We start from the raw sequence: 22,214 nt of genomic DNA on the forward strand, positions 1-22,214 counted from the left end.
CCCTTAGCTGTGATAAGAGGACTACTTCTTGTAGTCTTGGGTTAACCTTCCAAATCTCTCCCTAACCTGAACAGTCTATTTTAGTTTATCAATATAGTCTTCCTGGGAAGTTGTGGGGATTCATCTGGAAGAAACAAAACCTTGTCAGGTTTCTTTAAGGAACACTTCTGTTTCCATATTCGGATTTCTCCGTATTTTTTCTTTCAATTAACAAATAGTTAATCTGTTGCTCTGCTATGGGTAAGACATGCCAGGAACTATGGAGAACACAGAGCACTGTAACATACGGGCCCTACCCTCTGGGAGCTTAAAGTCTCCTGGAGACAGGTGAATATACATAATTTATGGCAGAATATATATTCCCTATAAGGTACAAAAACAAAGCAATGAAAACTCAGAAAAGGGGAATATCAATTTTTAGCTAGACATTTGGAAATGCCTCATGAAGCAGATAGCTTTGAGCTGGAAAGGTAGGGTTTTAATAGGCATAAAAGAGTTGATGAGCAATTTAAGCAGCAAAATCCAAAGCAAGTAGGCCCAACTCTGTGGCCTACATGTAGACCAGTTTGGGCTACCATGACGGCCTTTGCTGGGGCCCAGCCAACCCTCTTCCTCAGCTACTCTCCTCTTTCCAAACCAATGGAGGGAGACCTTGGACCAGTGCCCAGTCTTCCCCAGAGTCTACCTTACATTCTATCTGCCAGGCCAATTCACAGAAAGAATATCCCCCCACCTACCTACCAAAGCAGAAATGCTCCCACTGTAAATGAGCACTACCATCCCATCCTTACCTGGTCCCTACAGGACTCTAGGGCTATACAGGGTAGTATGCTGGTGCTTTCCCTTCACCTAATGGCTATCAGCATCCTATTCCCTCAAAAAAAAGGAGGGGGGGTTGTGATCTTGGTCCCATCTTTATGTCAGCCACCCCTCTGCCCACTCAATGTATCTGAGGCTCTGACGTAGAGCCCAAGCATCAAGGGAGGCCACCCTCTCCTTCTGTCCATCTCCCTCCCAGCCCATCAGAACCCCTATTCAAGCATATCCAAATGTCATGCACCTCTTCTTCACTGTAACTGAAATATTGTTTTCCCTAGACATTGCTCAGCACTTCCCTACTTTCCTCTTCAATAGATGCCCCCTCCCACCCGCTTTCTCACTCACTAGGGAAAGAAAGGACTCCAGTATCATCTCCAGACAATGTCCTGCCACTATATTCAGCATCTTCTTTCCACTCCATTTACTTCCCATCCTATGCATTCCCAACTTCTTCCTTCTATGCATTCATTCAACAAGTCTTCATTCAGTATCTTCTCTGCCTCAAACATCCATGAAGGACCTTTTCCTCAATCATATTATTCTTTAGATCCCATCTTCTCTCTCCAGCCCCATTTGCCGTCCAACCACATGGAGATTCTGACTCTATTCCCTCACTACCACCCTTACTCACCCTGGAATGCCTAGTTAAGCCCTAGCTCTTGCAAGAGATAGCTGTGTAATCTAGGAAGGTCACTTACCAACTCTAGGTTTCATTGTTCTCATTTTGTTAGAGATTACCAAATCTAATATTCCATCTGGTTTTCTGTGCTTTGGCCCTCATCCAGCTGCCAAAAATTCCTCTTTACAAAATTACTCATGAACTCTTGGCTACCAACCCAAATGACCAAAGGTCTACTTCCAGATCTGCTGACTCTGATGGAACTGAGAGACCTTTCAAGACTCTTCAGGTTTTTAATTCCATGAGAACACAGATACAGAGAAGAGAGAAAGAGAGAGCTCCTCTAGGAGAGTGGTCAGGGAAGAATTCATGGAGAAAATGGCATTTGTAGAGATTTGGAAGAAAAGCATAGAAAGGGTGCTAGGGTGTCCTCAAAAAGACTGTATTAATGGGTCTAGATAAGGATCATTCTCTACAATGAAAGATTCAGGTTGACAACACCTGAACCCACTAACCAATGTAAACATCATGAAAAAAAAAGAAAATGAGACAAGCAAATTATGTGCCTCCTGATGGGATGCAATACAACCCCACTGATAAAGTATTCTTGCCAAAAAGTCATCCCTGAAACTGATCAAGCCTCTAGCTCTAAAAGTACCAATTTAGTGAAAATAGAGGAGACACCATGAATGTTTTAAAAACACCTCACCGAGGCAATCAGTAAAATTCAGAATCTGAGAAATGCTATACCTTAACTTCTCAAAGTGTGGTCCATCACACATGGGAGTCACCAGAGAGCATAGAAATGCAGAGTCTCAGGCACCACCTCAGACCTCCTCAATCAGAATCTGCATCTTAATAATCCTGCAGTGATTTGTACGCATATTAACCTTTGAGAAGCTCTGCTTTATAGGACAAAAGACCCATTTCCTTCAAATAACATTAAGAGACAAGGGGGAAAAAGGATGGGGGATTTATAGATCAAAAGAAGCTAAGAGACGTATCCATCAAATTTAATCTGTAGACCTTTCAGACAAACGAATTATTTTTAAAAATGAGGCTACCTCAGAAATTTGAACAATTACTGGATATTTATTGATATTAAGGAATTATTGTTACTTTTAAGAGTGATAATAGTATTGGGGTAATTCTTTTTTTAAGAGTCTTATTTAAAGATACATACGAAAGTATTTATAGATTAAATGATAGAGTATCAGGGATTTGCTATAAAATAGTTCTGTATGGAGGTGGGGAAATGAACCAGGGTAGAGTTAAAACAAGATTAGCTGTGAGTTGCTAATTGCTGAAGCTGAGATTTTGAGTCCATGGGATTTATTATTCTTTCTACTTTCCCATATATTGGAAGTGCCCATAATAAAAAGATTGAGAGAAAGAAAAAAAAAGACCAAGAAGGAGACATCAAGGATGGGAGGATAATAAAAGGAAGGTAATACAGTGGCAACAAACCCAAGAAAGAAAATTCCAAGCAGAAAGGGGACAAGTGCACCTTAGCTCTGGCCTGACCCGGAGAGCAGGCACAGCCCCACGGCAGGAGTCGGACACGCGACAGCCAGCACTCTGAACCAGAGAACGTCGGCATCATCCGTGGCACTGTGAATCGAGGTTAGAAGAGGGGAGAATTTCCTAGTTGCTAAAAACTGAAACAGGTCATCAAATAAATTATGGGATCTCCTTCTCTAAGGACCTTCAGAAATAGGATCGTCGGGGCTGAAATGAAGGCGGCCTCGCTCAGGGGAGAGGAGGTTCTGGTCCCTCGCCTTTTCGGGTCACCGAGGCGGCCATCCCGGGGCTGGGGGTGGGAGGCGCGGTGGAAAAGCCCGCAGCTGGGGCCAGGAAGCATCAGTGTCTTCCCTCACCGCCGCGGCTCTCTGCCCCTCCCAGGAGCCAGAGAACTCCAAGAGTCCTAGTTCTGTCCAGAGTTACGGGCATTTTAGGGATTCGAGAGATCCACGTGGAAAGGCGGGGAGAGAAGGAAGACGAATTGCTCGTGCATTTCGTTTGCCCGTAACTGCGCTTTGGCTTCGTAACCCACCATTTGGTTACCTATGCAGTGGCCCTTTCCCAAACAAACCATTCCTGGCTCAGAAAGAAACGAAAACTATGGCCCTTGTCTTTGCAAAGGGGACCAATGCTGAACGTGGCCGACAGCTGCGGCCTGGCCTCGGGCCGATTCCCCGGCCGCTTCCGAGAGGGCAGGGGCCGCGCTGGCCAGGACGCAGCCCACCCCACCTGTGCCTGCAGTGCCGCCTCGACCCGGCCGCCTACCGTCCAGCACCTCGCCGCCGGCGAACGTGGGGAGCACAATTTCGGGCGTATGCGTGCTTACTGCCTGGGACAAGAACTCTCTGTTTCAGCCCCAAACTGGGCTATAAATACCTACGTTCCACTGCGACTCAGCCTGGGCTTGGAGACGAGCCGGCCAGCTCAGTCCCAGGTTAGGGATGGTTAGTGGTGCGCGCGGGGACCGCATCCTCCCTGCGCTCTCCCGAGGCAGCCCTCGCCGGCTCCGAGTCAGAGCAGGGGGAGGGGGCTGGATGACGTCAAGGAACTGGTGGAGGTTTTAGCTTCAAAACCCGCCGGGGAGCGGCCCCAGGGCCTGTGTTCCATTTAAGCCCAAGACGTACCACTCTGGGCTCCACTTTCCCAAACTCGGCAGGGCAACTTTTCACTTTTCCCGAGACCTACGAGGGCCTGGGGTTCTGAAGGAAGTCAGTATATGATGGCTAGGCCAAGCACTGGGAAGAACGGGCATGCCGGCCTGGGCTGGCAAGGCTCTCACTGGCATGAGTCCGGCCAAGGAGCCATTGGAATCCTTCCAGCAAAGTCTCAGGTAGTGGGAGAATGATTTCTGGCTGAAATGGTAATAATGATTACTAACTGTAATAATAATGCAAACGGTTATGGAATGTTACTGCCTTCCAGAGACCAATCAAACCTTTGAAGTAGATATTTATTCCCCCACCCCTACCCCCATTATACAAATGACAAATTAAAGCCCAAAGAACTTAAGGAATCAATGCAGAATCACGCAACTGGCAAGAGTAGGAGCTAAGATTTAAACTCTGATCTCTCAGTCTCCAAGCCCAGGCAAGCTCTCACCAAGACACTGCCTCTCCGTTTTCAAATAGGTCTATTCCAAGGGTGGGGGCATCTACTGCCCAACAATCCCCAGGCTCCTCCCACCTCTTCTATGCTGTGTGCCCCAGCCTGCCTACACCCAGTGAGATAAGGGGGAAGGGAACAATTTATCCAAAAGGAGAGCAAAGGACTGTTTGCTCTTCCAGAGAGAGGTTAACTTACTGAGTTAAAGCTTGTTATGACTGGAGATGGAGGGCCAGATATACTTAAAACGGCAATAGGGAAGAAAGGTAACTTTGTGGAAAACTATGGGCCAAGGACTGTGCTGCGCTCGTGGTATACTTTTTTTTTTTTACATAGCTGGCACAGAGGCAAAATGTAACAATACTGCTCTCCAACACTGATCTGCCAGGACTGCCCTAAGTACACTACAAGACAGGATAATGGTGGGAGCTTTCAATTATTCAAACAACAGCTGGAAGTTTAATTTTGCTATAAGCCTAGCATCAGCAAAAGTCCTGATTTGCCTCACTGACGTTCATCTCCAAAGTAGGAACTGACATCTGACTGTCAGGGTTTGCATGCGAGCACTGCCAGCTTGTAGAGGGGAAGTTGCAGAGCCTTGAGTAAGCACCTAACCCCTGCAAAACCCTGTCAGCTGGGGGTAGTTTATGTGAGAATCCCAGGAGAGAATAGAGGTGAGGGACCAGCACACCACACGCTGGAGCTCCTAATGTTACTGCTATTACCTCTCAGAAGAGGGGGGACATTTTGACCAACAAGGAACAAATTGAGGTGCTGGGGAAGTAAGAACCTAGAGGGAAAGTGACCGTGGTGTCTAGGAGGTGATAAGGATACAAGAAGAAATGCTGGGCACAGAGCGGAGCAAAGCTCAGTTCAGAGAGTGTGGAGAAAAGAAAAGTCTGACCCAGTGGGATTCCAGCCTAAATCCCTAAATAAGAATATATGTATAAAGGATGAAAGGATAGAAGACATTCCAAAATAAGTTTCCAACAATTCATTAATTCTTTTGAAATGAAAAGGGGAAAGAGTTTAAAAACAAATCACCATGACAGCAACCATTTGGTGGTGCCTCTGGGTTGAGTCCCTGCTTTTAAGGGACAGTAGGTAGGTACACATACGAAAGGCGGGATGGGCGTGCACCCAGGTGTGAATGCACAAAAGCAACTCAAACCAGTAAGCCTGGCCAAGCAGAATGTTTGAAGCAAAAAAGAACATGGAAAGCATTTGAGTTCTCTTATTCCTTTTCTCATAGAGGTTGTAAGGTGGTCATTTAGGAAATGCTATTGGATGTCAGCACAATGTCATGTTTGAGTGGACAAAATACAGGACTGAGGTCGGCAGACCAGGATACTGGTCTAGCTCCACCATTAATAAGTTCAGTGACCACAGGCAAGGTCCTTAACCTCGCTAGGCCTCACTTATGAAAGATGGGGCATGCTCTCATAGGTCCCTGTCATCTCTAAGTTCCCTGATTCCACATTGTAATGAAAAGTGGGCTGGATGACAGTTGAGTCCAGAGGATGTAGCTACAATAGGGCAGCCCCACCCCGAGGGCTATTTAATGCGCAAGGTCTGGTGTGTTAAACTGACCAAAGAGAGGACTTGGTCCCTGTGTAGGCCCTTTATATACATGCATTAATGCCTTAATCCCCAAATGATAGGAGAGCTATGGCAAAGGGGTATAGATTGAAGTTTTAAAATAAACTCGCTGGGCTGGAGGAGGCTTGACCTGAAAGCCCGATGAAATTAGTTGAAATTCAATGTGAAGCCCTATATCTAAGTTATTTAAAAAAAAAAAAAAAAAAAAAAAAAAACAACTTACATGAGTTCAGGACAGGGAAGACCTGGCTGAGAAGTAGGTGATGGGAAGAGGGTCTGGGTGATGGAAATGACCACCCAACAAGCTGAAGTAATTCAGCTGTCATCTAGCCGCTAACAAAAGCACTAGTGCAACTTTGACCCTATTCAACAATAGGGATAATGATAATGCAGACATGCGTTCAGCCCTTACATGGGCTTCCCACATTATCTCATTTCTGGGGCATAATAGTGGCATAGGATCCCAGCCCAGAAAACGCTGCTGCCATTGCTACCCGTAAGATTAGAGCCTGTCATTGGTGTTGTTTTTAATGCTACAGGGCCTTGCAGAGTAGGAGAGTAACAAACTGTAATGTATGCAAAACAGGGCCATCAGAATGGGAAATGTCTGAAAACCAAGTCCTACAGGAGGGGACTGAGAGAGTGGCCAGTGCTCAACTCAGAAGAGGCACGATCAACTAACTGGTAGTGTGAGGGGGAGCCGAAATACAGGAGTGGTTAAGACCTGGGCTCTGACTGCCTGCCGTCAAATCTGTGTACTTCCGTTTGTAAGTTGTGTGACTTTAGACAAGTTACTTAACTGCCACTGTGCCTCAGTTTCCCCAAATATAAAAGGGAGTAGTCATAGTAACTAACTGATAAGATTATTCTGAAGGTAATAGATGAGATGTATACAAAAGCTTACCTGGCAGATGGCAATGCTTAATACATATGCACAGTGATGGTGATGATTTCATCATGTATCTGGTGGGCTGTCCTCATGGAGGAGGAAGGAGGGGCATTCTGTCTGGCTTCAGAAGGGAGAAAAGGACTAATGGGTAGAAACAGAAAGAAAGAATCTGGTTCAACATACAGAGACCTTTCAAAGAATCAGAATTTCTCAGGGAAGAAACGAGTTCTTGGTTACCAGAGAGGCTCACTATATTCTATTTTGTAATTGGACAAACAAGTCATGGGGATAAGACACCATCAATTCAAAGCACCAGAGAAGTCAGGAGGTAAACCAACATGGCAACCAGCCCTGCCTTTCCATTCCTCCTCACTTGATAAATCTCTCGAAGTTTGGATTTGTAGGTAACGTTGAAGACCATGGATTTTGGTTGAATGCTTTTGATTCAACCTGCCTCACAATAAGCAAGATGAAGAGCTTGAGCTTTGTAGTCAAATTCCCCAGTTTAGAAACCCTGCTCTGTTATTTTTCAGCTGTGCAATGTTCGTTAACTTAGCTAACCTCTCTGAGTCCAGTTTTTTCTTCTGTAAATGAAGTAAACTACCTAAAATCCTCACAAACAAGGATCAGAGATAATGTATTTCTTGCTGTGTTGATAAACGTTATGGCAAAGTGGACTGGCTTTATATGTGAGACAGACAAATTCAAGCCTTCTGGCCTTTTGTACCTGGCGGGATGCGGGTGGTGGAGATTAGATAAAGAAACTCTGCTACATCAGCAAGCATGTATGCCAAAATTGCACTTACGGTACAGATATGGGAAACAGGCAAATTCTGAAAGCCTTTCAGTCTTAAAGTCTGGTGCTTTCACCGAAGGGATAAAATCAGAGGTGGTAAATGAAACTTTTCTGTCATTGTTGAGAATGTACTATGTGTTAGACTCTGAACTCAGTGTCCTACCCACTCTTCACAGTGGTTAGAAAGGGATAGAATTAATGATAATGAGAGTGGACTGGAGAACAGGTCTGCAGTTGTCTTATGAACCATCCCGAAAGCATTTCTACATCTATAGAGGGTCCCTGGAGCTTTGTCAGGCTTGTGGCTGAGGGCCCGTCACCTCCTTCATGAGGAGAACCCCCAACACACGCGCACACACACACACACACAGAGCACCTTATGTTGGGATACACTGAGAACACTAACAGGACCTTTTCTCTCACCTCCCAGTGTGACGGCGTTGGAGTGGACCTGAGTAACATCTTCCTGGAAGGCATTGCCATTCTCAACATTCCCAGCATGTATGGTGGCACCAATCTCTGGGGAGAAACCAAGAAGAACCGGGCTGTGATCCGGGAAAGCAGGAAGGTCGTCACTGACCCCAAGGAACTGAAATTCTGCGTCCAAGGTAGGCGAGGCATGTGAAAAATTGCTCTAGATCAGTGCCCTAGTGGGAGGGGTATTCAGGTGGGTCTATTAGCAAACTATCAGGGCCTACAGCAGGCTCTAGAAAGCCCTCTGGCCTGACAAGGATCAGTTGCTCTGAGGATGTGCTGACTCGTCATCCCTGAGGTTGCAGAGTTTACAACCTAATTGAGAAGAGAAAATTAACCATAAGGGAGCCCCAAGGACAGTCAGTAGTCCAATGGCGGACTCCATGATGTTAGGAGCCAAAGGTTGCTCCTGTCAAAGTCACCAGTGTCTTTCAATAACTAAATCTAATAGTCAATTCTCAACCTTGATCTCACTTCCCCCCATTGATCACTCCCTCTTCCCGGAATATACTTGGCTCCTAGGACGCCACACATGTCCGGTTTTCCTCCTACCCTACTGGTTACTCTTTCTCAGTCTCTTCTGCTGATTGTTCATCTTCTCTCTAACCTCTGGATGCCAGGACCCTCTTCTCTTTTCTGTTTGTGCTCACTTCCTTGATGACCTCATCTAGTGGTGAGACTTTATTCAAACACCACGTGGTAGTGATGACTCAGCATGTCCAAAACTGAACTGCTGATGTCCCTCCCCCAAACCTTCTCCACCCACAGCCTTCTCCATTTCAATTGATAACTCCAACCTGCCGGTTGCTGGAGCCAAAACACTTGGCATCGTCTTTGACTCCTCCTTTTATCTCACATCTCACATCCAATCTATCAGAAAATCTGTTAGCTTTACTTTTAAAAGTAAAATATCCACCCACTTCTCACCACTGCATTCCTACCACCTTGGTCTCAACTACCATCCTCCGTCCCCTTGGATTACAGCAAACCCTCCTAATTGAATTTCCTGCGTGTACCCCTGCCCTATACAGTCTGTTCCCACCAGAGTACCCCTGCAAAAAATGTGTCAGATTATGCCACACTCCTGCTCCAAATCCTGCAGGGGCTCCGAGTAAAAGCCAAAGATCTTCATGGGGCTTCGAGGCCCTCAGGTGGTCTGGCCTCCCCTTACCTCCGAGACTTCATTGTCCGTTGCCCCCTCACTCCCCTTGGCTCCTCTCACATAGCAGGCCGCTTCCACAAACCCACTATTCTTTCTGCTGGGAACAACGAGTTACTGTGCCTTAGAAGCCATTAGCTGTGCCTTCCCCGTCTAACCTACCAGGATACAGAACACAGCTTTCTGAGAATACCCTCAACACTACCGTCACCTCTGCCCCTTACCAGCCATTTGCACCAGTGAAGTGGGAATTCAGTCAGAGCTCCTGGCAGCCCTGACTCCTCTGGGATTAGAGGAAAGGGCCCCACTGATGCTCAGGTGTTCAATGGGCTGGTGAGCTGGAGGAGAGAAGCCATGTGTGAGGTCATTGGCAAAGACACCACACCAGGAGGCAGGGGACTGGGTTCGAGTCCATGTACTGCCACTAACCTACTTTTTGACATCTCAGTTTTCTTTGCTGTAAAACCAGGATCACATGTAGAATTTTCATAGCTGAATGGATGGCGTTGAACCAGATCATTTGTTCTTAAACCTGTCCTGCTTGCTGTAGATGAAGATGCCTGGGCTTTAGCCCAGATCTATCTAATTAATCTCTGGGTTGGCTCCTGGTAATGAGCTCCCCAGATGACTCTGATGAGCTGCTAGGTTTGCAAAATCACTGACATAGACAAGTGTCCATGAATCTGGGGCTGTGTTTTTGGATGTCCCAGGCTGTTAGTATTAGGATTGGATGTGATCCCACCAGAAAAAGGAGACAAAACTTGGCTGACTGTTGTCTAAGGGAAGGGTTACTTGCTTATTTCACACCCATCTATTAGACAACCAGATTGTTATATTCCAAGGGGAGGTCAACAAGAGGTGTCATCTCTACACCTCTACCCTTTAAGAGAGGACTCAGAAATTTTTATTTATCTGTTGCCCTCTTAAGTCCCCTGTATTTCACACAGTAAACTTTTCAATTTGTATAAATTATTAAACTGAATAATGTGTTCCTCCTTCCTCCCTTGGCAGGGGAAGTTGTGGGTACTAGCAGTGGGTGGGGGAAGCATTGGAGATTGTAGAAAGTTCCTGAAAACTTTCCCACCCTGGTGCTCCTATCCTAACCCCCACGCTGGCATCAAGCCCCATTGGAACAGAATCGAGAGAATCTCCCCCTCCCCCAACCCAGCCGCTTGGGAAAGCTCTTGCTAAGGACATGTTCTCATTAGGACTCAAGGACAGCCTGCGTCTTTCCCTTACATGTCTGACCATATACCTGCCCCTCCAAGCAAGAGTAATGTGTCTGCTGATCGCTCTTGACCATCATGTAGAGGATCTCTCTTCCTCAGATGCCCCATTTACACCCCTCGAATGTGCTTTCAGAGCTAAAAATGAAACTGCTTCCTGTTCTTTGGAGGATATGAGCTAATCAGAGTGGAGGCTGAGAAGGAGCCCCTGGCTTCTGGGTTTTGCAGAGACACCAACATTGAGCTTTCTTTTTAAAAGGGCGGTGATCTCATGTAAGTTGAGATGTGAACAGGGAAAAGCTAAAGAGCCTATTTTAGTAGAAAAGCATTGGTCTGGGAGTCAGGAGACCTGGATTCCAGTCCTGTGCATATTGCACAAGCCAGGCACCCAGAAAATGGGAAGTGTTTATGCCCCAATCCAGGCAAGGCTCCACATATACTTGTTGACATTCTGCTCCATTTGCAAGGCCTACCTCAAGGGCCATCTCCTTCCTGGAGCCTGTGGATAAAAAAGCTTGTTGGATCGATAGAAGTATGTCCAGCCTCTGAATTCCCGGAGCACTTAATTTTGCCTCCTGTCTTGACAGTACACTGGTTATGGGTTGCCCTCTTTCCTAGGCATATGTGTCTTCATCATATCTTTCTCCTACCAGTACCTGGAAAATGGGGAGCATGTGTTCATCTTTGTTTTCCTTTCAAAGCCTAATTCCCTACCTGGCTCATGTGGTTTTACAGACATGTTTGTTGGAGGGAAAGGGAAGGGATCTTGCCTTTGGTCTTCCAGCCCAGTGGGCAGTAGATTCTGGAGTTGGACAGGAACAGGCACTGAGTGAAAAATCTTGGGGGGAAAAATAGTCTCATAAAGAGTTATATAGGAGTATTAGTGAGGCTGGAAATTTCGTTTCATGGAAACATTAGAAAGTCATTTGGTAAGTAAGAGATATGCCAGCTATCTTCATATAAGTAATTCAAATATAGCTTAGAGGACTAACTTGTAGTTGGCAGTCAGTATGAAGTAAGGGACTGAACCTTGAACTAGAAGTTAGAAGGCCCAGGGCTTCCAACACCAACCACGTGACATTGGTTGAGTCATTGAACCTCTCCATTGAACAATTGTTGTAAAATGGAAACAGTTATAGTCTCTCTTCCTCAGCATTGTGTGAGGGTTAAATGAGATCATCCATGTAGAGCACTTAGCAGAGTTCCTGGAACGTGGTGAGCACTTGATCAATAGCAATAAGAATGATTGTTAAGTGACAACTGGAAGGTGATGAGTATTTAGTATTCAATAAGAAAGGGGCCAAATTTAGAATTTTACTCTCTTGACCTCTGCCTCAAAAATTTGGTCTAGATTTTCTTTAAATTACCTGTAGCTCTAACAACCTGTAACTCTAGGGTTATTTGTTGGCACTGTGCCTAAGTGTGTTTGGCTGTTGCTGCCAATGTGGGGGTTACAACCTGAGCTAGCTATCCAGTGAAGCAAGGTGAGGGTCAGGGTGCCAAGTCTTTAATCCAGGTGGAACACCAAGAGCATGGCACAAAGCTGGACCACTCCCTACAAGGCTGGGGAGTGAAGCCCTGGACAGCTCTGCCATTGTTTTTCTCTGGCCCCACCTTAGATATGAATGAAGAGACTTCCTATACATTTTCTTATACTCTTCACTGAGCCTCATATCTGCCCCCAATGCAGCCTTCAGCCTTGAGCTAGCAGCATTGAGGTTTTGGCACCCACACCTTGCCTCTCTGGCTATCTGATATTGAAGCAACATTCCTCTGAATGATTTCTTAGTAAATCCCACTTGAACTGTAAACAGGGTGTCCTAGACAAGATTCTAAACAGAGAGGGCAAAATCTCCCCAAACCTTCACTAGGTAATAATTTTTGCAATTCTTGGTAAATAAAGACAAGGAGACAGACACCGTTGGTAGAATGCACCCTTTGAGTCTATTTCCTAGCAGTGGGGATAGGCTTTCTGTCATTTATTCAACACACCCCTATGAAGCACCTATCCAGCCACCAGGTAACGGTAATGAGCAAAAACAGACATGGTCCCTGTAGCCATTAGGGAGTGTAGGAGCCACGCCTCAATAAAATGATCCCACAGATAGGCATATAATTAGGTCTGTGATAAGTGCTAAGGAGAGGCATGTGGCTACCCAGGACTCCAGCAAGGCCATCTGGCCAGGGAGCAGCTCACAAGTGTGCCTTGCTAGCCTGGTACTCAAACCAACTGAGCAGGCACTCACACAGGCTCCCTGCTGGCAAATGCATACCATCATCAAATCTGTTTCGCAGATGCCAAGGCTTTGCCTGGGAAGGGGAAAAACCCGCCTGCTTCAAAGTCAGTTGACTCAACTACTTTGCAGGGCACACGTGACTCAGTCTGCCTGTGTACTGTGCCCCTGTGGATTTTCACTCATTGTATGAACCATACCCTGAATCCCAGCGCAAGGGAAAGGGATTCCATCTAGCCATCTCAGAGTCACACTCCCATGCGGGTGCCTATAGCTCAGAGGAAACAACAAAATAATTGGGAGAACATTAGTTCATGCTGTCTCAGGGATTTCTTTTCACTTGTATGAAAACATAACAGAAAGTGACCTGTTCAGTTTAGATGTCCAGGGTTGTAGGTTCCCAATATTCCCGTTTGGTGGAGACCCAATCAGGACAGTCAGTGAGCCATAGTCAGGCACTTACTGATCATTTGGGTCGAGAGAAAATAGAAACATTCCTAAAAAGTGTGCATTTCTCAAGGGTATTTCTGGCCCAGTTCTCTCCTGGGGGCTAAGATCGGGTAAGGCAAGTGGCCCCTAAAGAGCCTGGGGATCTTTTGGGGGCGTGTGCACTGGGACTCCTCTCAGCTCTGGGAAGTAAGCACAGCAACACATACATCATTCCTCTTAAATGCTTGCAGGCCTACAGAGAGACTGCTTTGCTTTTCACAGGAAATCACAGCTTTGTCATTCAGTCCTTCAAGTGCCTGCGTTGAAATCAACATGCCCCAAAGGAGGCATCTTTCCCTTCTTTACACACCCTCCCCCTCTCCTAAGGCCCCCTGTCCCTTCCCACATACCCTGCCTTGTTAATGGCATCACCTGTTGCCCAAGCTAGAGACCCAGAGTCATGCGTTTCCCCTCACAGGTGGCTCAAGGAACTCTCCTATAATTATGTATTGACATGTGTCTCTCCCCCTTGACTGTGAGCTCCTCAGGGAGTCCAAATGTCATCATCCCTTCTATATCCCTGTGCATGGCAGAGTCTCTGAGACCTAGAATAGGCTTGTTAATATCGGTTGACCCAAAGTACCAGCATCGGGGGCACGTGGAGTGGTGAGTTAGGGAATCATGTTTGCAAAATGGAATTTGTGTGTGTGAGGCTGGTGCACAATGTCCCAGGGCCCCTGTGTCAACATCAGCTGTACAGGAGCCCAGGGTGTCCACCCCCTGTCTGCCTCCTCCCCTCACTCTTCCCGTCTCCTAAACTCTTGTCTGTTCCCAGCTGACTGTATCAGGCAATTGCTCTTGTGGCTTCCGGCCGGGGCTGCCTGCTGGATTCTGCATGTTAGACCAGGTGTGTTTTAGACCAGGTATGCTTCCAAATGAAGGCTACCCAACCTGGCTCTCAAGGGCTTGTTTGTATGGAAATTAGGATGTTTTCTGTGTCGTCCTGACATCCCAGAGTCACAGGTCTTTTAGAAATTCAGAGATCATTTTACCCTCTTGATGAGCAAAGTGAGAACCAGCAAGGTGAGGCGGCTTGCCTTTGGCCCAAGTAAGACTGAAATGTAGATCCCGTAGCGCACACAGGCCAACCCTCGGTTCATTAGAGCAGGGACTGGCTGGCTTTTTCTGTAAAGGGCCACCTAATAACTATTAAACTAGTTAGGCTTTGTGGGCCCTTACAGTCTCTGAAGCAACTACTCGACTCTGTCCACTTAGAATGAAAGCAGCCATAGATGATACAGAAACCAGTGGGCATGGCTGTGTGCCAACAGAACTTTATTTACACAGCCAATCAGCAGGCTGAATTTGGCCCTTGCACCACGGTTGGCCAATCTTTGCACTAGAACCTCCTGTAGCCCGTACCCAGCAACACTGGCATCACCTGTGAGCATCAGAAGTGCAGACTCCCAAGTCCCAGGCCAGATGTGCTACAGCTAAATCTGTGTGTCAACACGATCCCATGACAATTGCATGTGTACTAAAGTTTGAGGAGCCCTTCCCTGGTGGGCCGGCAGCTCCCCCTGAGAATACCATGAAGAAACTTTATACATTAGAAAAATGAGGCCCAGAGAAGTTAATTTACCTATCCAAGGTCACAAGAATTCGTAGCTCTGGGACTAGAGCCCAAGTCCTAGTATTTCAAACATGGAAATACTATGCACACCACAGTACCCAACCCAGCCTCCCATTTCTGGTCGGCCTTGACCCAGCTCACATTCACTGGAAATTCAAAACAAAGCAATTATTCATTCTTCTTTAGCTGCCTTCTAAATCAAGAGGACCCAAACTCACACTACACCCTCCTTCCCCAACGACCTGGGAGGGGCTAGCATGGTAGGCAGTGTGCCTCAGCAGTTGCCCAGCATCTGCAGGAGGGAAACTTGCTCACACAGGTTCAAGCTGGAGTTAAACTCCAACTTAATTCCTGCCTTAGGTTTGCTGCTTAAAATAGAACCACAGAGACATTTTTCATTTTTCACATGCAAAAGAAACTTCTGGACTGGCTCTTCGGCAGGCCTAGACACCTGAGATTTTTTTCCCTCTTGTGCTTGCCCCATCTTGGCCCACACGCCAGCTCCTGTTCCCCTAGAGCAGCTTTTCAGCTGTTTAATGTTGGGTGCCTCCTAAGACCCAGCCCACAGCAAAACTCCATGCTGGCCACATGTTCTACAGAGTGTGAATGTTAGTGTCCTTGATCTGTTTCTAATTTGTGCAAGAAGTGTTCCATCTTCTTAGTTAATCAGTAAATATGTACTGGGCTGTTATTTGCCGAGCACTTCCTTATGGGCCAAGCCTGTTGCATGTTTAATTATTTAATCCATTTTATGGCTGAGGACACTGAGACTAATGGGCTTAAAACACACACAGACAATACACAATAGAGCCTAGATTCTAGCCTGCCTTCAAGTAGAGGATGCAAGCAAGAGTGCCACGTGGTCTAGCCCTGCAGTAGTTCACAGTATACCTATAGAAAACACAAGTAGAACAAGCGTGTTAATACTGGCATAAGAGGCAAGCAGCATGGAGCAGCAGAAACGGAGTTATCATACGGGTGTGGGAGGCAAGAAGAGGAGGGGCCCTCCTCAGGGACTCTATCCCCAGCTGCCCAGCACTGTGCATGCACCTCGGAGGTGATCCATAAATATTGGATGGATAGAGGAATAAGATAGCATGTTCTGTGTGCTAACACTTGAAGCTGGAAAGGGTTTGAAAAGACAGGGAATGAGAGAAGGGGAACGTGGGCCAGGGAACTAGCACATGGAAGTAGCAAAAGGGAAGGCTATGGAATCTGTGCATGATCCTTTGCATAACAGGAAGCGATGAAGGGTTGTAGGCTAGAAGCAATAGAATGTGAGAGTGGAGGAAAAGGCAAGGAGCATCAGGGAGGCCAATTAGGAGGCTGATGCAGAAGGCAGACTTACAACTCGAAGGCCTTGAACTGGGAGTCAGTGACCCAAAGGGAAGAATAGACAAAGCCAACAGGAAGTAGGGGACAAACAAAGGGGACACTGCCACAGGAGTGATTACTCCCTCCCCAGCAATCAGCCAGCAGAGTGCCAGCTTCGACCCTTCTCCTGTCTGCCTCCACACACAAACCCCTTCCCGTTGCTAGCAGCTTCTGTTCCCAGAATGGATGCTCTTAAGCAGGGGCCTGTGTCTTTTCCACTTCCAGCCTGCTGCCGGCACCCATCTCTTCCCATTTTCAGGCCAATTCATTCAACGTTTGTTAAGCACCTACTTGAATTTAGCACTAGATGCTGGAAATATTTTACATTCATCATCTTATTTTAATCCCCTACAGAGATACTTTATAATTAGAAAGATGAGGCCCAGGGAGGTTAATTGACCTGTCCAAGGGCACACTAATTGGTGGATCTGGGACTAAAGCCAAGTCCTAGAACTCCAAACATGGCGTTCTTTCAATGCACACCACAATACCCTCCCCCCACCTCCCCCTTTCTGGCTGATCCTGACCCCACAGCCAGAAAAAAATCCCTTCTGATTGCAACTCTCCTCTAGCGTTGCCTTTCTGGGGCAGGTGGGTGGTGTGCGCTTCTCCCTGAGCTGTGATTCATTTGGTCGGTGTAGACCTCTGTGTGTGTCATGCCTGAGAATCCGGTTTCAGTTGAAGTAGAAAACCTCACCACTAATTGATTTTATTTTATTACATACACTGTGCCTGGAATTGCAGCTTCTTTATTTTTTTTATTTTTTTTTAACTTTTGTTTATTTTAAGTGTGTTTTTCCAGGACCCATCAGCTCCAAGTCAAGTAGTTGTTTCAATCTAGTTGTGGAGGGCGCAGCTCACAGTGGCCCATGTGGGGATCGAACTAGCAACCTTATTGTTAGGAGCACCCCGCTCTAACCAACTGAGATTACCGGCAGACCCTGGAATTGCAACTTCTTAAGCTCCGTTGGCAAAATAACACCAGATAATACACCAACTAGTGTTTTGCCTTCAAGTCAAGAAACTCAGCATTCTACTTAATAGGATTGGGTTGCTGAGGAGTCTTCCTTGAGAGGAGTTGAGATGAGGCTCACCCCATACCAAGCTCACTCCCCTGCCTTCAGATGCCCTATCACTTTAAGACACTTTGTCTCTGCCTTGAGTCCTTTATTCGGAGATTATTTTTGGAGTCAGGCCTTGGTTTGAATTCCAGCTTTACCACATACTAGCTTTGTGATATTAGGCAAGTTCCTCCATCTTTCCGAGCCTCAAGGTTTTGTTGTTGTTGTTGTTTGTATTGTGATAATAGTTTCTACCTAACAGAGTTGCCACAGCAATTAAAAGCCATGACCATTGTAAAACTCTAGGCCGACCTAGAGTCTGTGCCCAGTAATCGTCATTGTCTTCATGTCCTCATGGGACCACCAGGTCAAGATTCCCTGTAGCTCCACTGCCTCCCAGGCCCTATAAGACACTCTCCCCCCATTGGTTTTCCCTCACAGCGTGATGTTGTTAGACTCTTACTGCAGAGCCACTTCCAAGAGATCCTGTCTTCCTGAGAAATTCTCCACCACACAACTCCCCCAGCATACTGCCTGTGTCCCCTTCCGAAGCACCTGACCCTGAAGCATAGAGAGGTTTAGAAGCCCCCTCCGCAACGTACAGAACGTTCCTCGGACCCCTGCCTAACCCCGAAGGAGACAGCCACCCCGGAGGGAGGAGCTACTCTTGCTCCCCGCCCGACCGCTCAAGCAGGCTTTTAGGAACCAACAATGGTTACGTGAGCCAGCACTTGCCTCAGTGTGGGGTTGCGTTGAACACTGCACAGCATGAGGAACGCTGCCAAGCTGCTCTTGACCCAGACAGTGAGGAAATCCAGTCTCCACTGCCATTGTTGAAAGAGTACAAACAGACCTTAAGGATAGAATGCCCTAATCCGCAATCAGGGAATATGGAGGCGTTGCGGAGGGGAGTGACTTCCCCAAGGTCACACAACCAGATAGCCAGAGCAGAGACCCAAATCCCAGGCCCCACCTGCTAGGCCAATACATTCCCTCTCCCTCTGACCCTGCAGCCTCACTCCTCCTCAGAAAACAGAGGCTCTTGCTGGTTCTCCTTCCTACCTGCTTCCACCTGGATTATCCAGCGTCCAAGACCACTCAATGCCCTTTGGCCACTTCTATGCCCCTATGGGGCTTCACAGACCCCTGCGTAGAAGAAACCCGTGAGCCTGGATAATGAAGGCAGGGCACCCAGGCAACTCCCCTTAGATGGGGTGCCCAGCTGGAACAGGGGTGTCAAAACCATGCTGGAAAGAGCTCCAGATCCTTCTCTGCTCCCTCATTGCTCAGCCCAGGAACAAGGGAAGGCAAATCTGATGTGGGATTGTATCACACACAGGCACACACGCACATGCATGCACATGTACACATGCAGGAAAAGAAAAGCAACTCATTTCCAAATAAAAAGCTGAGTCTCTTCCGTGCTTTGGAGTAAAAGAAGTACGAATAGCGATGCTTTCCGTGCCAGGAGGGGCAGTCACCCTAAAATCTCCAGGTCACAATACCTGTTCTTCCTCAGCATCCTCTTCTCCTCCCTCTTCTCCCCTTCCATCTCTTTCCTACCCCCTTCCTCCTGCACTGCCTTCTCTGGGTTACATTGATTACCATCTGCAGAAGACCGGGCACTTACTATAGCAAAATCAGAATTTTCTGAGGACGCCCTTTTCTAAGGAAACATAACAGCAACCATTTCTCGAGGGCCTGGCGTGTGCTCTCTATGCAGGGCACTTGACGGCATGACTTCTGAGCCTCACACTGCCCTGCCAAGTGTGCTATTATATCTCCATTTCCCAGATAAAAGACAGGCTCAGAGAAGCTAAGTGTCTTCTTCCAAGGTAATGAAACTAGTGAGTGTCAAGCAATAGGTTTCAGACCTAAGCCTGTCCACAGCCCACGGTCTGTGCTTCACAGCTTGTCTCAAGAGGACATTGTTTATGTTGTGTTTACAGAACGCCAGGGGATTTTCCTCCTGCGTATGTGCTTTGAGCCCTCTATCCTGTGTCTGAGTTAGGCTCTCTAGGGAAAGCATTGGGCATAGATTATTCTTCAGGTTAGTTAAGACTGGGATACCTGAGGACCTGGTGCTTTGAGAGGCCAAGTGGGAGCATGGCAGGTGGGGAGATCTTGTTTGGCCATGTACAGCCTTCCTTCCTTACCCATCTTTTCTGCCCAAGGAAACCACAAAGACCCCTCCCCTTCAGAAGATCAAGTAACAGTCTTTGGGGGTTCTTTCCATCTCTCCACCCCCAGGCTATTTTTAGGCTACCGAGCTTCTAAGCTGGCTTTGAAGCTCTTTAGCCAGGAGCAATCTTTCATCTGCACCGACCAGACCCAGTGGGAAGCTTAGGCAGGCTGATCAGTGCCCAGCTTTGTTGGGCTTTGGGTGCCTGAGCCGCCAAGGGCACGTGGCCCATCTCCATGGAAATTTGGAGGCAGGAAAAGAGCCTAACGTGATGCCTGCCACTGCCTTGGCAGGCCAAGTCTGAGAGAGGTCTGCCAGCTACACTCACCTGTCTAGACTGTGGAGACTGGCCCCACCACAAGGCAGAGCTGGGCTTGCCTCCTTCCTTTCTGAGGAGAGGAGAAAGGTCCCACACAGCCCTAGTGCATCTTAGCTTCTCAGCAGCACTGTGATAAGGACATTACTAATTGCTATTTATAGAACACCTTCACATTCTTTATCTCTTTTGTCCTCAAAATAACCCGTGAAGTAGGTTTTATTATTGTCCCTGTTATGGACAGGGACATACAGGGAATTTTGTCCCTCCCCCCAAATTCATGTGTTCAAGCCCTAATCACCAGCATCTCAGAATCTGATGTTTGAAAATAGGGCTATTAAAGAGGTGATTTAGTTAAAACGAAGCAGTTACGGTGGGCCCCAATCCAATCGGATGGGTGTCCTTATAAGAAGAGGAAATTTGGATACACAGAGACACCATGGATTTATGTGCACATGTGAAGAGGCAGCAACAGGGTGGCCATCTGCAAACCCAGGAGAGAGGCTTAGCGGAAACCAGCCCCGCCTGCCCCTTGACCTTGGCCTTCCAGCCTCCAAAACGGAGAGAAAATAAATTTGTGCTATTTAAGCAACGCAGCCTGTGGGCCTAGCAAACCAACCGACTCAAACAAACCACCCTTTATGGACACAGTGAGTAAGCAGTTAGCCCCAAACTCAGGAAGATGTGCAGTTTCTCAGCTTCTCCTTTTACCCCTGTGATTTCATATTTGTCTGTCAGAGGCCATTTATTGAGTAGTAACAATTTTTTTTTTTCATTTCTAATTAATCAGACGTATACTCCTGCTGGCAAGAGCTTCAGATCAGCATTAGCCAACTAGAATTACCCACTGAAGTGGTAGGATTGCAGCCCAAAGCAATGACACCTAACATCTCAGTTCACCTGTGCTCTTGTCACCCAGGTAAAGGGACAGAGCCCACAGGTTATTATATGACACAGCTGCCTAAGGGTAGAGGGCAAGCTTCCTCAACACTATGGTGGGATGGTTCAGAGACCCTCTGGTGCCATCACATGGTCAGCGTTTCAGCACCTCCATGGAAGGTTGCCTGACTTCCTGGGCTGGGCTGTGGCAGCTCTCAGACCTACCCCCAAAAGTGCTGATGGAGGAGGAAATGGGACTGGGGGTAGCAAGGCATCCTGTTTAGGCTAAGAATCTCCCATGCTTCCCCAAGTCACCGCAAACAAGGAGCCTAAATCATGACACCCAAATATCCTGAGTTTCCTTTGCAACTTAAGTGATTGAATTTTCATTAATGTGAACCAGCAGCCAAGGTGAGAATGAACATAAACATTATGCAGTTAGGGAGAAAGGCACAACCCAGACGGGGTCATCGTTATCTGTTATGTGCAGATTAAATGAGTTAATTCATGGAAAGCGCATTACCCGGTTCAATCTAGGCACGTAGTGGTTATTGTTGTTGTTGCTGTCATTTATTATTATTATTATTATTATTATAATCATTTTCCTCTTTCAGGCCAAACCTGTCAAGGTCTTCGGCCCTAAAGCATGTATCTTATTCAGTTTATTCAACAAACATTTATTGGGAGCCTTCTGTACGCCAAGGGCTAGGCTAGTTGCTAGGGGTGCAAAGCTACACAAAACGAGGACACAGCCCTGCCTTCAACTCTCAATGGAGTTGGGAGAGTGATATGACAGAAACAGTCGTCGTGGGTGAGATCCACCATCTAAACACAGGCAAAGCAAGAAGCCTGGTGCCTGGGGTATCCCAGGAGGGTAAAGGGGAATTCTCCAGCCAAAGGGAAACCTGTGCAGGGAACTGGGCCAGACCCTGCATGGTGATCTCGCACTCTTGGCTAAGGAACTAACACTTTGTCCCTTGGACTTCCAGAGCTACAGAAGGGTCTGAAGAGGGGAGTGGGCAGATCAGATGTGCCCCTTAAATATGAAATCTCTGCCAGCCTTTCCTTATCAGTATTGAGCTCCAATCTCTCCTCCCGACAGCGGGCAGGACGGAAAAAATAAAAGCAAAATGGGGCTGTTGAGATCAAAAAAGTAGGCAAAGGAGCAGAATCAGGGAAGAGAGGAAAAGAAGACAAAAGCACACTGAGTAAGATGCCAAGTCAATCCAACGCTTCCCTGGATAGGCAGCCTCTCCAAGGAGCTGTGAAGCTACGAGCAACATGGAACACTTTTAAAAAATATTTTATCCCAAATGTTATGCTTTGTACCAGCTCTAAGAAGATGGGTGGACTACTACTCGTAGATTGTTGGCAGTTGTCAGGGTGAATGTGGCAGAAATGG

General features: G+C 47.0%; 1 protein-coding gene across 3 annotated transcripts in view; it reads left to right on the forward strand.

The window, feature by feature from the left end:
• DGKG (diacylglycerol kinase gamma) overlaps positions 1 to 22,214 on the forward strand; it is a 195,608-nt gene that overhangs the window by 144,149 nt on the left and 29,245 nt on the right. For all 3 annotated transcript variants that reach the window (XM_081063127.1, XM_081063126.1, XM_081063128.1), the window contains one exon: positions 8,276 to 8,453. In XM_081063127.1, the coding sequence (XP_080919253.1) occupies positions 8,276 to 8,453 (178 nt within the window). The remainder of the gene's footprint in view (positions 1 to 8,275; positions 8,454 to 22,214) is intronic.

Source organism: Rhinolophus hipposideros (assembly GCF_964194185.1).
Source record: "Rhinolophus hipposideros genome assembly, chromosome: 2".
Classification (NCBI taxonomy): domain Eukaryota; kingdom Metazoa; phylum Chordata; class Mammalia; order Chiroptera; family Rhinolophidae; genus Rhinolophus; species Rhinolophus hipposideros.